Below are 16,721 nucleotides of genomic sequence, written 5' to 3'. Positions count from 1 at the left end.
TAGCTCACAGCAACCTCAAACTCTAAGGCTCAAGAGATCCTTTTGCCTCAGCCTCCCCAGTAGCTGGTATGACAGGAGCCTGATATAACTCCCAGCTTCTTCTAATTTTAGTAGAGATGAGGTCTTGCTCTTGCTCAGACTGGTCTCAAACTCCTGAACTCAAGCAATCCATCTACCTTGGCCTCACAGAGTGCTAGGATTATAGGTGTGATCCACCACACCTGGCCTGAACCACTTCTTACAAGGAAAAATATTCAGTTCTCAACAAGCTATGAAAAACATCTTTCACACTATTGCCACTCTTCAGGCTTCTTTGCTGCTGGCATACACAACTGCTGTTAAGTTGGAAAAACTATGTCTATGGTTTGGTGCATACTTTGATTAGTTTTACTGCTTCTTGTTTGAGATATAATAATTATAACTTTTGATTCAAAATTGGAAATTTCTTATTTGATGACCTAACAGTAAACTTATCATAGCTGAAGAAAGAATCTCTGAGATAAAGAATGTATCAACAGAAACCTCCAGAACTGAAAAGCTAAAACTGAAATACAAAACCAAAACTTAATATCCAAGATATGTAGGACAACTACAAAAGGTATGATTTACAAGTAATGGGAATACCAGAAGGAAAAAAAAGAAAGAAAGAAAGAAAGGAATGGAAGAAATATTTGAAGCAATAATAAGTATGAATTTATCTAAGTTTTGAAATTAAGGTCAGACACCAAACCACAGATCCAGGAAGATCAGAGAACACCATTAAACAACACATTTCTGAATAACCAGTGAGTCAATGAGGAAATTAAAAAGAAAATGTAAAAATGTCTTGAGACCGATGAAAATGGAAATACAACATAACAAAATCTATGGGATACTGGACGGCACCTGCAGCTCAAGGAGTAGAGTGCCAGACCCACATGCCAAGGGTGGCGGGTTCAAACCCTCCCTGGCAAAAAAAATCTATGGAATACAGCAAAAGCAGTTCTAAGGGGGAAGTTTATAACAATAAATGCCTACATCAAAAAGTAGAAAGATCTTGAATAAACAACTTAATATTTCACTCAAGGAACTAGAAAAATAAGAACAACTAAACCCAAAATTAGTAGAAAGAGAAATAATAAAGATCGGAGCAGAAATAAAAGAAATAGAAACAAAAAAAATACAATATATCAATAAAACAGTTGTTTTTTGAAAAGACAGACAAAATCAACAAATCTTTAGCTAGACTAAGAAAATAAGAGAGATGACTCAAATAAAATTAGAGATGAAAAAGGAGACATCATAGCCAATACCACAGACGATGAAAGATCATTAGAGACTATTATAAACAACTATGCATCAACAAATAGGAAAGCTTAGAAGAAAGGGATAAGTTCCTAGACATATACAAACTACCAAGATTGAATCATGAAGACATAGAAAATTTGAACAGACCAAACAAGTACTGAGATTAAATCAGTAATAAACAGCCCAGGACCTGATAGATTAGCTGCTAAATTCCACCAAACTTTTAAAGAAGAACTAAAACCAGTTCTTCTCAAACAATGCCATAAATTGAAGTAGAGGGAAATCTTTCGAGCTCATTTTACGAGGCCAGCATTACACTGGTACAAAAAACAAAGACACAACAAAAAACCAGAACTACAGGTTAATATCCCTGAAAAGTCTTTAATCAGGGCGGCGCCTGTGGCTCAGTGAGTAGGGCGCCGGCCCCATATACCGAAGGTGGAGGGTTCGAACCCAGCCCCGGCCAAACTGCAACCAAAAAATAGCCGGGCGTTGTGGCGGGCACCTGTAGTCCCAGCTGCTCAGGAAGCTGAGGCAAGAGAATGGCGTAAGCCCAGGAGTTAGAGGTTGCTGTGAGCCGTGTGACGCCACGGCACTCTACACGAGGGCGGTACAGTGAGACTCTGTCTCTACAAAAAAAAAAAAAAGAAAAAGAAAAGTCTTTAATCAAATATTAGCAAACCAAACCAATAGCACGTCAAATAGGTCATTCACCATGATCAAATGGGATTCATTCCAGGAATTCAAAGATGGTTCAACATACACAAATCAATAAACATAATACATCACTTTAACAGAATGAAGGACAAAAACTGTATGATCATCTCACTACATGCAAAAAAAGCATTTGATAAAATTTAACATCCTTCATGATAAAAACCCTAAACAAATTAGGTATAGAAGGAACATACCCAATACATTATGGGCATATTTAACAAACCCACAGCTACTGCACATAGACGAGAGAAAAGTTTAGATTTTACTCTGCATTCCTCTTCATAAATCAAACCATCTCAGTGCAAAGAAAATTGTGTATATTTAATGATTACCATCCAAAGTTTCAAAGTCTAAGAGAATACTACTAATAAAAAAACAGCATGTTCATTGTGATAGAATAAAATATTCACATATAATCCTTCTGTGACAAAGATTTGCACTTCAGCTTCCAGGACAGGCTTTCCAAGTTCCAAAAGTGGAATGGAATGCAAATACCTCAGTGTTCCTTTAGGTCAGATATATTAGTCAAGAGTAACTACATTTTAGGTCAGGCGCAGTGGCTCACTCCTGTAATCCTCACACTCTGAGAGGCCAAGGCAGGTGGATTGCTTGAGTTCATGAGTTCAAGACCAGCTTGAGCAAGAGTGAGACCCCTGTCTCTTCTAAAAATAGAAAAACTGAGACAAGAGGATTGCTTGAGCCCAAAAGTGGAGATTGCTGTGAGCTATGGAGCTATGATGCCACTGTACTCTACCCAGGGTGACAGCTTGAGACTGTCACCAAAAAAAAAGAATAAGTACATTTTAGAGTCAAAAAGCGCAAAAGAAATAGCTCAACTGGAACCAGCTTGAACAAGGAGAGAAAACAGTCTGAGAATGCTATATTGGAAGCACCATTGAGAGAAAGGAGCACATAGGCTCTCTAATATTTAGCAAATTTCCTTTGCTTAATTGTAAAATCAAAGTGTTTTTGAGCAGGTGAGATGCTGTCAGTGCTTCATGCAGTCTTAAAACACTATTCACAGGGGGCGGAGGCAAGATGGCTGACTGAAGCCAGCTTTCCACAGAGGCTTCCATCCAGAAGGAGAGTTAAAGGACAGAAATTTAGCAAGTAACCCGGGGGATTAGAGCTGTGCCAAGAGAGAAGGTTGAAGAACGCACATCAACCATGCTGAGGTGAGCTGTGACTCCAAGGATACAAACCAAAGGTATAAAATCCATCACCAAGCAGACGGGAGTCCTCTCCCCCATGAGAACGGCTCAGAGTATGCCATACAAACAAGCAAGCAGAGTTCAAAAGTCCTCTCATTATATCCCATGGGAGAGACCCTCTAAAAACTGGACCTACTTCCCCTACTAGGGTGCCACGGCACTCTCCTGCCAGGCATAAAATTGTATAAAACTGTATATATTCTCTACCTGCAATTCTGAACTCCCAGCACTCCCCTCCACTCTCACTCTGAGGTCTGGAAGCCTGTCTCTCAAGAGTCCAGATTCTTGGGTATTTTCTCGAGAGGTGTGGATAGGCCATGGACTGCTGGTCAGTGCTGATGCTGCAGCACAGGAGTGAAGAGAGGATGGTCAGCTGACAGGGAACCATACAGGAGTGGTGTGCCCCGAAGCACAGAGCAGCAGCCACAGTGACAACAATAGGGCTCACCCTTCTGGAGTCACACCCCCTATCTCTCTGGGCAGCCAGAGGAGGCTGGGCATCTTCTCTTGTGGCAGCCACTGGTGGAACAGATCTGGGACAGAAACACAGGCCCCATGAGTAAAGGGTTTGCCTGAGGCGGTACCAGCCTGGGCAGAGCACGGGGACTAGAAGACCCACGTGTAGAGCCGGTAGATTCCCAGGGCAGGGCAGACCCAGAGGACTGCTTTACTGAGCCTGGGATGCACCCGGCCCTCAGGGGATCATTAGCCGAGACAAAGGAGGGAAGGCAGAGGTTGGAAATGACAGCTAACCATACTGCGAATACAAACTGCAGCCAAGATGGGGCAGTGGCACAGACAGGGCCTGAGGCACAGATTCTGTGAACTCAAAACAGCTTCTCTTCTGCCAGGGAATTTAGCCGGGACAGAAACAAATTCTGCAGAGTTGTTCTGTCAGTAACATCAATCAGGGGCAGGGCTGGAACTGAGTGAACAGCCCCAGCCTCCATTAAGCACCTGAGGTTGTCAGGCTTCACCTCCCCCTGCCGGATAGTGGCAGGGAGTAGCGGCCTGGGCGAGGAGACATAGATCTCCCTGTGATCAGGCAGGTGCAAACCCCTGGAGTATCTGCTCATTGGAAGCAACTGGGTCACAGCCCTGTGGGGTTATCAGTGACTGGGTGTAACAGAGGTGCAAGGTGGAGAAGGAGACATCAACCTTCCCAGACTAATCTATTTTCTGGGTGGGCCCTCCTGACCTCACAGAGTAATAGAGCAAGTCATAGTTGAGTTATCAGCAGACCTCTGTGATCTAGTTGCCAGAGACCTTTTAAACTCTCCCACCTGAGACAGGTGTTGACTGAGACAATTGATTTGGACCTCTTGAACTGGGCCAATTGCCCGAGGACTATCCGAATGGTACCCTGGTTGTGTGGTTGTGGGAAGGTTTGATTTTCCTTTTCTAATTGTTGCCTGGGGGCGGGGGCGGGGTGACTTAATTGCTGGTATTTCTCCACAGCTGAGACTTCAACCCAGAGTAACTGATTCACTAGGGTAGGACAGAGACCAGCTAAAAACAAGACAGAGCCACTTAACCCCACCACACCAAGCAGGTCCCCAGTTTCTCAGGCCATAGCACCATAGCACTGTATGGGTCCTTGGCAAAGCTCCAGGGGAAAAGGTACAGACACCAGTCCCAGCTTTTGGGGTAAAGGGCTGGTCCATCACTACTCCTGGAGCCTCCAACCCAACTTCTCTTTATCTGCTTGTCTAGTCAAACGGTGTAAAATAATCATGAGACGAAATCAGCAGAAAAACTCCGGTAACATGAATAACCAGAGTAGATCAACACACCGCCCCCCCAAGGAAAGATATGGCAGATGCAACTGAAGATCCCATTCATAAACAGATGGCCAAGATGTCAGAAATAGAATTCAGAATTTGGATCGCAAACAAGATTAATAGAATGGAGGAAAAATTGGAATTAGAAATTCGAGGAGCAATTCAAAAGTTGTCTCAAGAATTCGACAAATTTAAAGACAAAATCACCAAAGATTTTGACACATTGAGGCAAGAATTTACAACCCTCAAAGATCTGAAAAATACAGTAGAATCCCTTAGTAACAGAATGGAGCAAGCAGAAGAAAGGATTTGACATTAAAGACAAAGCTTTCGAACGCTCCCAAACTCTCAAAGAGAAAGAGAAATGGAGAGCAAAAATGGATCATTCTCTCAGAGAGCTCTGGGATAATTCGAAGAATGCTAATATTTGCCTCATAGGAATCCCTGAAAGTGATGAAGTGGCTTTGCAAGGCACAGAGACTCTTCTCCATGAAATTATGAAAGAGAATTTTCCAGACATGCCAAGAGATTCTGAAATTCAGTTTCAGAACCCCAGCATGACTCAACCCAAATAAGACATCCCCCAGGCACATCATAATTAACTTCACTAAAGTTAATATAAAGGAGAAAATTCTGAAAGCAGCCAGACGTAAGAAAACCATAACCTACAAAAGGAAGAATAATAGAATGACTAAAGATATCTCTGCTGAAACCTTTCAAGCCAGAAAGTTGTCATCGACTTTTAATCTCCTAAAACAAAATAACTTTCAACCCAGGATCCTGTATCCAGCTAAACTGAGTTTAATTTATGATGGAGAAATTAAATACTTTAATGACACTCACATGTTGAAGAAATTTGCCATAACTACACCAGCTCTTCAGGATATTCTCAGACCTATCCTTCATAATGACCAGCACAATCCTCTACCATGAAAGTAAACTCACTCAGAAACTTTTGATCAAACTCCAACTTCCACAGTGGCAAAAGGATTAAAAATGTCCACTAGATTTTTGAAAAGCTCAATACCCAAAATTGTAGCGGGCTTATCAATATTCTCCATTAATGTGAATGGCTTAAACTGTCCTCTAAAGAGGCACAGGTTGGCTAACTGGATACAAAAACTCAGGCCAGATATCTGCTGCATACAAGAATCTCATCTTACCTTAAAAGATAAATAAGACTCAGTGAAGGGATGGTCATCTATATTTCAGGCGAATGGAAATCAGAAAAAAGTAGGTGTTGCAATTCTATTTGCAAATACAATAGGCTCTAAACCAGGGGTCCTCAAACTACGGCCCGCGGGCCACATGAGATGGTGTGATTGTATTTGTTCCCATTTTGTTTTTTACTTCAAAATAAGATGTGCTCAGTGTGCATAGGAATTTGTTCATAGTTTTTTGTTGTTTTTTTTTAACTATAGTCTGGCCCTCCAGCAGTCTGAGGGACAGTGAACCCCTGTTTGAAAAGTTTGAGGACACCTGCTTTAAACCAACAAAAGTAAGGAAGAATAAGACTGGACTTCATATTTGTTAATGGTAATACTCAATATGATGAGATTTTGATTATTAATATTTATGCACCCAACCAGAATGCACCTCAATTTATAAGTAAAACTCTAACAGACATGAGCAACTTGATTTCCTCCAGCTCCATAACAGTCAAAGATTTCAACACTCCTTTTTATGCACCCAACCAGAATGCACCTCAATTTATAAGTAAAACTCTAACAGACATGAGCAATTTGATTTCCTCCAGCTCCATAATAGTCAGAGATTTCAACACTCCTTTGGCAGTGTTGGATAGATCCTCTAATAAAAAGCTGAGCAAAGAAATTTTAGATTTAAACCTAACCATCCAACATTTGGATTTAACAGACATCTACAGAACATTACATCCTAACAAAACTGAATACACATTCTTCTCATCAGCCCATGGAACATACTCCAAAATCGATCACATCTTAGGTCACGAGTCTAACCTCAGTAAATTTTTAAAAATATAAATTATTCCTTGCATCTTCTCAGACCACCATGGAATGAAAGTTGAACTCAGTAACAACAGGATCTGCATACTCATACAAAAACATGGAAGTTAAATAACCTTATGCTGAATGATAGCTGGGTCATAGATGAGAGTAAGAAGGAAATTACCAAATTTTTTGAAAAAAATGACAATGAAGACACGAATTATCAGGACTTCTGGGATACCACAAAGGTAGTTCTAAGAGGGAAATTTATAGCACTGCAAGCCTTCCTCAAGAGAACGGAAAGAGGGGAAGTTAACAACTTAATGGCACATCTCAGGCAACTGGAAAAGGAAGAGCATTCCAACCCCAAACCCAGTAGAAGAAAAGAAATAACCAAAATTAGAGCAGAATTAAATGAAATTGAAAACAAAAGGATTATACAACAGATCAATATATCAAAAAGTTGGTTTTTTGAAAAGGTCAATAAAATAGACAAATCTTTGGCTAAACTAACCAGGAAAAAAAAAAAAAGTAAAAGCTCTAATTTCATCAATCAGAAACGACAAAGATGAAATGAAAACAGGATCCTCAGAAATTCAAAAACTCCTTAATATTATAAGAAATTTTACAAGAATATTACAAGAAACTTTGTTCTCAGAAATATGAAAATCTAAAGGAAATTGACCAATACTTGGAAGCACGTCACCTTCCAAGACTTAGCCAGAATCAAGTGGAAATGTTAAACAGGCCTATATCAAGTTCTGAAATAGCATCAACCATACAAAATCTCCCTAAAAAGAAAAGCCCAGGACCAGATGGCTTCACGTCAGAATTCTACCAAACCTTTTTTTTTTCCTACCAAACTTTTAAAGAGGAACTAGTACCTATATTACTCAACCTTTTCCAAAATACAGAAAAAGGACTACTACCCAACACGTTCTATGACGCAAACATCACCCTGATGCCCAAACCAGGAAAAGACCCAACAAGAAAAGAAAATTACAGACCAATATCACTAATATAAATGCAAAAATATTCAACAAGATCCTAACAAACAGAATCCAGCAACACATCAAACAAATTATACATGATGACCAAGTTGGTTTTATCTTATGGTCTCAAGGCTGGTTCAATATACATAAATCTATAAATATAATTCAGCACATAAACAAATTAAAAAACAAAGACCATATGATTCTCTCAATTAATGCAGAAAAAGCTTTTGATAATATCCACCATCCCTTCATAATCACAACACTGAAAAAAATTGGTATAGAAGGGACATTTCTTAAACTGATAGAGGCCATCTACAACAAACCCACAGCCAATATCATATTGAATGGAGTTAAATTGAAATCATTTCCACTCAGATCAGGAACCAGGCAAGGTTGCCCATTGTCTCGACTGCTTTTTAACATCATAATGGAAGTTTTAGCCATCATAATTAGGGAAGAAAGGTGATCAAGGATATCCATATAGGGTCAGAAGAGATCAAACTTTCACTCTTTGCAAAGATATGATTGTATATCTGGAAAACACCAGGGATTCTACTACAAAATGCTTAGAAGTGATCAAGGAATACAGCAGCATCTCAGGTTATAAAATCAGCATTTATAAATTGGTAGCCTTTATATATACCAATAATAGTCAAGCTGAAAAAACAGTCAAGGACTTTATTCCATTCACAGTAATGCCAAAGAAGATAAAATATTTGGGCGTTTATCTAACAAAGGACACGAAAGATCTCTATAAAGAGAACCATGAAACTCTAAGAAAAGAAATAGCTGAAAATGTTAATAAATGGTAAAACATACCATGCTAAGGACTGGGAAGAATCAACATTGTTAAAATGTCTGTACTACCCAAAGCAATACAATTTTAATGCAATCCCTATTAAAGCACCACTGTCATACTTTAAGTCTCGAAAAAATAATACTTCATTTTATATAGAATCAGAAAAAACCTCAAATAGCCAAGACATTACTCAGAAATAAAAACAAAGGAGGAGGAATCATGCTACCAGACTCAGACTATACTATAAATCGATAGTGATCAAAACAGCATGGTTACTGGCACAAAAACGGAGAGGTAGATGTCTGGAACAGAATAGAGAACCAAGAGATGAACCCAGCTACTTACCATTATTTAATCTTTGACAAGCCAATTAAAAACATTCAGTGGGGAAGAGATTCCCTATTTAACAAATGGTGCTGGGTGAACTGGCTGGTGACCTGTAGAAGACTGAAACTAGACCATTTCACTATTAACTAAGATAGACTCTCACTGGATTAAAGATTTAAACTTAAGACATGAAACTATAAAAATAATAGAAGAAAGTGCAGGGAAAACTCTTGAAGAAATCGGCCTGGGTGAACATTTTATGAGGAGGACCCCCCCAGGCAATTGAAGCAGCATCAAAAATACACTACTGGGACCTGATCAAACTAAAAAGCTTCTGCACAGCCAAGAACACAGTAAGTAAAGCAAGCAGACAGCCCTCAGAATGGGAGAAGATATTTGCAGGTTATATCTCTGACAAAGGTATAATAACCAGAATCCACAGAGAACTCAAACATATTAGCAAGAAAAGAACAAGTGGCCCCATCCTAGGCTGGGCAAGTGACTTGAAGAGAAACTTCTCTGAAGAAGACAGGAGCACTGCCTACAGACATATAAAAAAATGCTCATCATCCTTAATCATCAGAGAAATACAAATCAAAACCACTTTGAGATATCATCTAACTCCAGTAAGATTAGCCCAAATCACAAAATCCCAAGACCAGAGATCTTGGTGTGGATGTGGAGAAAAGGGAACACTTCTACACTGCTGGTGGGAGTGAAAATTAATACATTCCTTTTGGAAAGATGTTTGGAAAACACTTAGAGATCTAAAAATAGACCTGCCATTCGATCCTACAATTCCTCCACTAGGTATATACCCAGAAGACCAAAAATCACATTATAACAAAGATATTTGTACCAGAATGTTTATTGCAGCCCTATTCATAATTGCTAAGTCATGGAAAAAGCCCAAGTGCCCATCAATCCAAGAATGGATTAATAAATCGTGGTATATGTACACCATGGAATATGGTGTAAAGAAAGCCTTAAAGAAAGATGGAGACTTTACCTCTTTCATGTTTACATGGATGGAGCTGGAACATATTCTTCTTAGTAAAGTATCTCAAGAATAGAAGAAAAAGTATCCAAGTACTCAGCCCTACTATGAAACTAATTTATAGCTTACCCAATTATAACCTAAGAATATGGGGAAAGGGGAGGGAGGGGAGGAGGGGGGGAGGATGGGTGGAGGGAGGGTGCATCTTAGAAGGGTACATGTGAAACTTACTAAATGTAGAATGTAAATGTCTCAACATAATAACTATGAAAATGCCAGGAAGGCTATGTTAACCAGTGTGATGAAAATATGTCAAATGGTATATAAAACCAGTGTATGGTGCCCCATGGCTGCATTAATGTACACAGCTATGATTTAATAAATTTTTAAAAATAATAATAAAATTTTACATAAGTACAGCTGAAAAAAAAAAACAACAACAACACTAGTCACAGTGGCTGGGGTTGGCTTGGCCTGATTGGAAAGCTCCTGTGATGACCTGTCCTGTCAGATAAAATTTGATTTGTAAGTTACCATCAAATCTTCTTGGCCTTAACCACGATATCCCGCACCACAGACTTCTGCTGTGTTCATCTTCCATTTATAAACTGTTATATTCCTCATTCTATACATCAGGGAGAATAAACATGTTGATTCTTGGATTTATTTTCAGATTACTGTTCTGACTTCTCAGCCTGGAAAAGAGGTGGTCAAACAACTGGAGGAAGGGTTAAAAGACATAGACCTAGTCAGAGTCAGGAGGCTTCAGGTTGTTGAAGTCACAAAGGGAATCCTAGAGTATATGGCCTCAGCCTCTCCTGCTGAAGATTCCAGCAACGATGGTAAGAATTGTTTCAACAAGGTAAAAAGAATGGTAAGAATTTTAACAAGTAGTCTTTTACTGGTCAGGAAGGTTATTTTCTGGAGTCTTCTTATATTCTTAAATGATAAACAAAGCCAGCAAATTCACTGTGGTTCAGACATATGTTTCTAGGTGTTAAAATTGAATTTTTTTATTTCAGTTTAATATGAGAGTAGCAATTAGGTTACATAAATTGTTTTGTAAGGTTAGTCCATGTTGTAGTTGTATCCTTCACCCAGGACGTGTGACACATATTCACGCAATGTACCTGTTGGGTGGGCATTTACCTATTCCTTCCCTTCATCCCCTCATTTGAATTTAATTTAATTTTTCTCTCATATGAACCTGTATTTGGAAAGAAATATGGAGAGTTGAATTTTAATAATTATTTTATTTCAGAAATAATGGTAAAAACTGAAATAGGTATAAAAAGTAAAAGTCCCTTTTTTTTCTAATAACTTTGAAGTGATTGGGGTATCCTTCCTAACCTTCCTTTTAATGGGATCATGATATGCCTAATATTCTGAAAACTTCTTTTTTTAATTTTATTTCAGATTAATGTAACCGTACAAACAACTAGGTTGCAATGTTTGCATTTGTTAGGTAAAGTCCCTCTTGTAGTTGTGTCCCACACTGAAAACTTATTTGTTCGTGTGTGTTAAAATCTGTCATTTTTAATAGATGCATGATTTCTTTATTGTATGGTTGAACCATAGTTTATTTGCTTAATTGCTTATTATGAATAATTTGGTTTATTACAAATTGTTCATAATAGTATGAACAGACTTATGTGCAGGGTAGAGCTTCATAAGCTAACAATCAGTGTAGTCACACAGAGGCCTAATACTGTATGAACAGACTTATGTGCAGAGGATAGCTCCATGAGCTAACGATCAGTGTAATCACACAGAGGCCTAAGTGCAGAAAGCTCTCATGCTTGGCATTTAATGCTCTTGGGTTACTGTTTTAAAATTCTTTTTTTTTTTTGAGAAAAGAGTCTCCCTCTGTTGCCTAGGCTAGAGTGCCGTGGCATCATCATAGTTCACAGCAACCTCAAGCTCTTGGCCTCAACCAATCCTCAGCCTTTCAAGTAGCTAGAATTGCAGGTGCCCACCACAATACCTGGCTAATTTTTCTAGTTTTATAGACACAAAGTATCTACGCCTAGAAAGAACTTATTCTGTCTCTACTGGCACAGATCTTAGAGTACTGTGAGGCTTCCTGATACCTTTCTTAAAAATAGAAGAGCATTTAAATGCAGGAAAGCAACTTTATACTTTGTGTCAGCACTGACAACTCTTCCAGTAGCTTCCTATTTGCTTCTAAATAATGCACCATCCTATAAATCGCTTATATTTCCTCTTTGTGGATTAAGTGTATATGGTTCATTGCTTGAAATCATCTTAGTTTTTGCCTGTATTTTCCTCATAATTAACTCCTTTATTCCCTTAGTGTTTTGCTTTATCTTGGTTTTGTTATTAAGACATTAGCAACAGCAGCTTTCTCATTCTCAGGAGGATGAATGCATCAGAATTAGGTGGTCTGAGTCTAAACCCTTAGTTTAGACTATCATTACTAGCTGTGCAACTTTGGACAGGTACTTAGCCTCACTAAGCCTTGGTTATTAATTCCTACCCCATGTAGTAGTTGTGAGAAGTAAATGTATTTTAATTGCCTGGCATATAGTAAATACTCAGTAAAAGTTAGCTATTCTTATTATTTATATTTTTGAAAATATTTTGTGTATGTATGGTTTAGTATATTACTGAGATTTATTTACAATGGCCAGGTCTTAAGTGAACTGTCAGTTACCTGAAGCTAAGACTGTGTCTTATACATCTTTGTATAACTAGTAGTTATTTGCCTGGTGCATAGTAGATTCTCAATAAATGTTTCTTGAATAAATAAATAATGATTTTAAAAAACTCCATATACATTGGAGGCTGGTACAAGTGGAGTTTTGTTTACAACTAATTGATCACAACCGTTTACAGATTTCCTTTGTTCCTTCTCTACTCCCACTGCTTCACTTGACCAGTTTAAAAAAAAAAAAAACAACATATGATTTGGGAGTGGTTGTGGTCACCCTCTGTAACATCAGCTCAAATATCCCAAACACCCATATCTTCCCTTTTTAACCCATGAATATCATGAATTGATTCAAACACTTCTTAAATCTAGTTAAAATTTTTTTAATTCTGATAGTCATGATCATCAATTAAATAAAAATTGTCTATACTCCACTTTCAAAGAGAGAACCACATCAAAAGGAAATGTTGATATTGCAGATTAGTTTACAAAGTAACTATGAGAGAAGGGAAAGGGGAGGAGGGAGGGAGATGGGGGGTCATGGTGTATGGCACACCTGTTGTGGGCAGAAAACAATTATAAAGAAAGACTTTACCTGGCAGTGCCTGTAGCTCATAAGAGTAGGACGATAGCCCCATATGCCGGAGGTGGCGGGTTCAAACCCAGCCCTGGCCAAAAACTGCAAAAAAAAGAAAGAAAGAAAGACTTTACCTAACAAATGCAATCAGTGTGACCTAATCCTTTGTACCTGCGATAAATCCCAAATAATAAAAATTAAATTAAATAATTAAAAATAAAAATAAATAAAACAAAGTAAACTATAAGGAAATGTCCTTCAATCAGTATAAATTCTGCCTTCTTTAGTATAGTCCTGCACAGTGAAAACTAATCAACACAAAGATGACTTAGAGATTCTGCAAGATCCAGAATCATCCAAGAAAGAATGAAATTAAGAAAGTAGATTCACACTTTAGAAAGTTATTTAAGAAGATCTCTGGCTCGGTGCCTGTGGCTCAAGTGGCTAAGGCGCCAGCCACATACACCTGAGCTGGTGGGTTCAAATCCATCCCAGGCCCGCCAAACAACAATGATGGCTGCAACCAAAAAATAGCTGGGCGTTGTGGCAGGCACCTGTAGTCCCAGCTACTTGGGAAGTGGAGACAGGAGAATCGCTTGAGCCCAGGAGTTGAAGGTTGCTGTGAGCTGTGATGCCACAGCACTCTACCCAGGGTGACAGCTTGAGGCTCTGTCTCAAATAAAAAAAAGAAAGAAAGAAAGTTATTTAACAAGATCTCTAAGATGAAAACTTTAAATTGTATTCACATTAATTTTCAATTTTTAACCCATATAGCCCATCATATGTTTGGTTTTTTTGTTTTTATTTTGAGACAGAGTCTTACTCTGTCACCCACACTGGAGTGACATCATAGCATCAGCTTTGCTTACAGCAACCTCAAACCTGTGGGCTTAAGTGATCCTCCTGCCTCAGCCTCCCAAGAAGCTGGGACTATAGGTGCCCATCGTGATACCTGGGTATTTTTTCTATTTTTAGTACAGACTAAAAATTGGGTGGGGTCTCACTCTTGCTCAGACTGGTCTTAAACTCCTGACTTCAAATGATCCTCCTGCCTAGACTTCCTAGAGTGCTAGGATTACAAGTGTGAGCCACCTCACCCAGCTCATATGTTTTCTTTCAACTGTATAAATGGCATTTCCTTTCATTTGTTCCTGCTTGGTTTGGTCTAACTTTTTCATTTCATTCTTTATTTTAAAATTTAGCTAAAAGATCCTATCCAGTGCACTTTGTAGTAGCTTTTGCCTGACTATTTTGATTGTTTGTCATAATTTATATAAATTTAAACGGTACAGAAGTTTAAAATGATTCAAAATTTCGAGATGACCACCACCAACCGTATAGGACACATTCTACTATATTGCTTTTCCTACACCTACAGGTTTATTGACATATATGTAACATTCTTGTTGCTATTGGTATTATTTCCTTTTACTAAAATGTGTCATATCCGCTGCTCTGCATTTTTTTCCATTTAACTATTTATCCAGTAATTTTTTTCCATATTAGTGCATAAAGACCTAACCCATTCCTTTCAATAGCTATGAAGTATTCCAATGTATGATGAATATGTCACCATTTATTTAACCATCCAATTGGATTTTTACATTTTACTAGAGAACTGTATGACCTAGTACAAGTTACTTTAACTCTTATTCCACAAATTTCTCATTTATGAAATAAAGCAATTATACAAAGTGTTCTGAAAGTTTCCATACATAGGTGAAAATGGGAAATTGTAACTAAATGTACCTTTATTTGAAAAATATTTATTACAAAACTTTACAAAGAGGTAGTAGGTACCTCATAGGGCTTTTGTAAGGATTAAATATAATTTGCACATGAAGTATTTACAACAGTGGCTGGCATAGATAAATGTATGCATGTATTGATATATATATATTTTTTTTTGAGACAGAGCCTCAAGCTTTTGTCCTGGATAGAGTGCCGTGGCATCACAGCTCACAGCAACCTCCAACTCCTGGGCTCAAGCGGTTCTCTTGCCTCGGCCTCCCAAGTAGCTGGGACTACAGGTGCCTGCCACAACGCCCTGCTATTTTTTGGTTGCAGCCATTATTGTTGTTTGGTGGGCCCTGGCTGGATTCCAACCTGCCAGCTCAGATGTATGTGGCTGGTGCCTTAGCCGCTTGAGCCACAGGCTCCGAGTCGCATGTATTGATATTAATAGTAGTAGTAGTAGTACTTTTTTTAACATATGCTTTTTACTGATAAAATTTCAAACTCTAATAATTTGCATTTTATTGAAAATAAGATAAGACTGTAAAATAATTTTAATTTAGAATCACTCATAGTGCTCGCTTCGGCAGCACATATACTAAAATTGGAATGATACAGAGAAGATTAGCATGGCCCCTGCTCAAAGATTACACATAAATTCGTGAAGCATTCCATATTTTTTGTAATACAGTGGTGATGCATCTAATTCCCCCAAAAGACCAATAAATTAAATGTTTTATACAAAAAAAATAAAATAATAAAATAAATAAAATAAAATCACTCATAATCCCTGAGTGGCGCCTGTGGCTCAGTGAGTAGGGCGCCGGCCCTAAATACCAAGGGTGGTGGGTTCAAACCCGGCCCCAGCCAAACTGTAACCAAAAAATAGCCAGGCGTTGTGGTGGGTGTAGATAGTCCCAGCTACGCAGGAGTCTGAGGCAAGAGAATCACCTAAGCCCAAGAACTGGAGGTTGCTGTGAGCTGTGATGCCATAGAACTCTACCAAGGGTGACAAACTGAGACTCTATCTCAAAAAAAAAAAAAAAAAAGAAAAAGAAGTGAGAACAGTGAAACCTAGATATTGTATCTTCATACAATAAAGTTTAAAATATATAAATAAAAATTTAAAATAAAGTTTAAAATAAATAAATAAAAATTTTTTAAATAAAGAAAATAAAATATAGGAGAAATATTTTACTTTATTTTTTAAATAAAATATAACAGAAATATTTTATTTTATTTTTTAAATTATTTTTTTATTAAATCATAACTTTGTACATTGATGCATTTATGGGGTTCTGAGTACTGCTTCGATATACAATGTGAAATGCTTACATTGAACTAAGCATTGAACACATCCATCACAATTACACTCATTTCTTAATAGTTTTGAAATGTACCATTGCATCATGCACATTAGGTGAGGTCCCCCCAAATACCCTCCCTCCTCACATACCCCCCTCCCCACCCCTCTCTCTCCTCTTCCTTTCTACTTTCTGGACTATAGTTATGTTTTGCCATCCGTATGAGTGTGTAGGTGGTTATATATTGATTCCATAGCAGTATTGAGTACATTGGATACTTTTTTCCATTCTTGAGATACTTTACTAAGAAGACTATGTTCCAGCTCCATCCAGGTAAACATAAAAGATGTGAAG

At 38.1% G+C, this 16,721-nt stretch overlaps 1 protein-coding gene and 1 non-coding gene across 2 annotated transcripts in view; both read left to right on the top strand.

Annotated features, from left to right (window-relative positions):
* M1AP (meiosis 1 associated protein) overlaps positions 1–16,721 on the top strand; it is a 119,063-nt gene that overhangs the window by 39,814 nt on the left and 62,528 nt on the right. The window contains exon 4 of the mRNA XM_053590022.1: positions 10,755–10,923. Coding sequence (XP_053445997.1) covers positions 10,755–10,923 — 169 coding nt within the window. The remainder of the gene's footprint in view (positions 1–10,754; positions 10,924–16,721) is intronic.
* On the top strand, positions 15,638–15,744 carry LOC128585096 (U6 spliceosomal RNA). The gene has a single exon (XR_008379844.1). It is a non-coding gene; the product is annotated as a U6 spliceosomal RNA (small nuclear RNA).

Source organism: Nycticebus coucang, chromosome 4 (genome assembly GCF_027406575.1).
Source record: "Nycticebus coucang isolate mNycCou1 chromosome 4, mNycCou1.pri, whole genome shotgun sequence".
NCBI classification, from domain to species: domain Eukaryota; kingdom Metazoa; phylum Chordata; class Mammalia; order Primates; family Lorisidae; genus Nycticebus; species Nycticebus coucang.
Note: the sequence above shows the minus strand (reverse complement) of the source record. Positions and strands in the feature narration are given on the sequence as shown.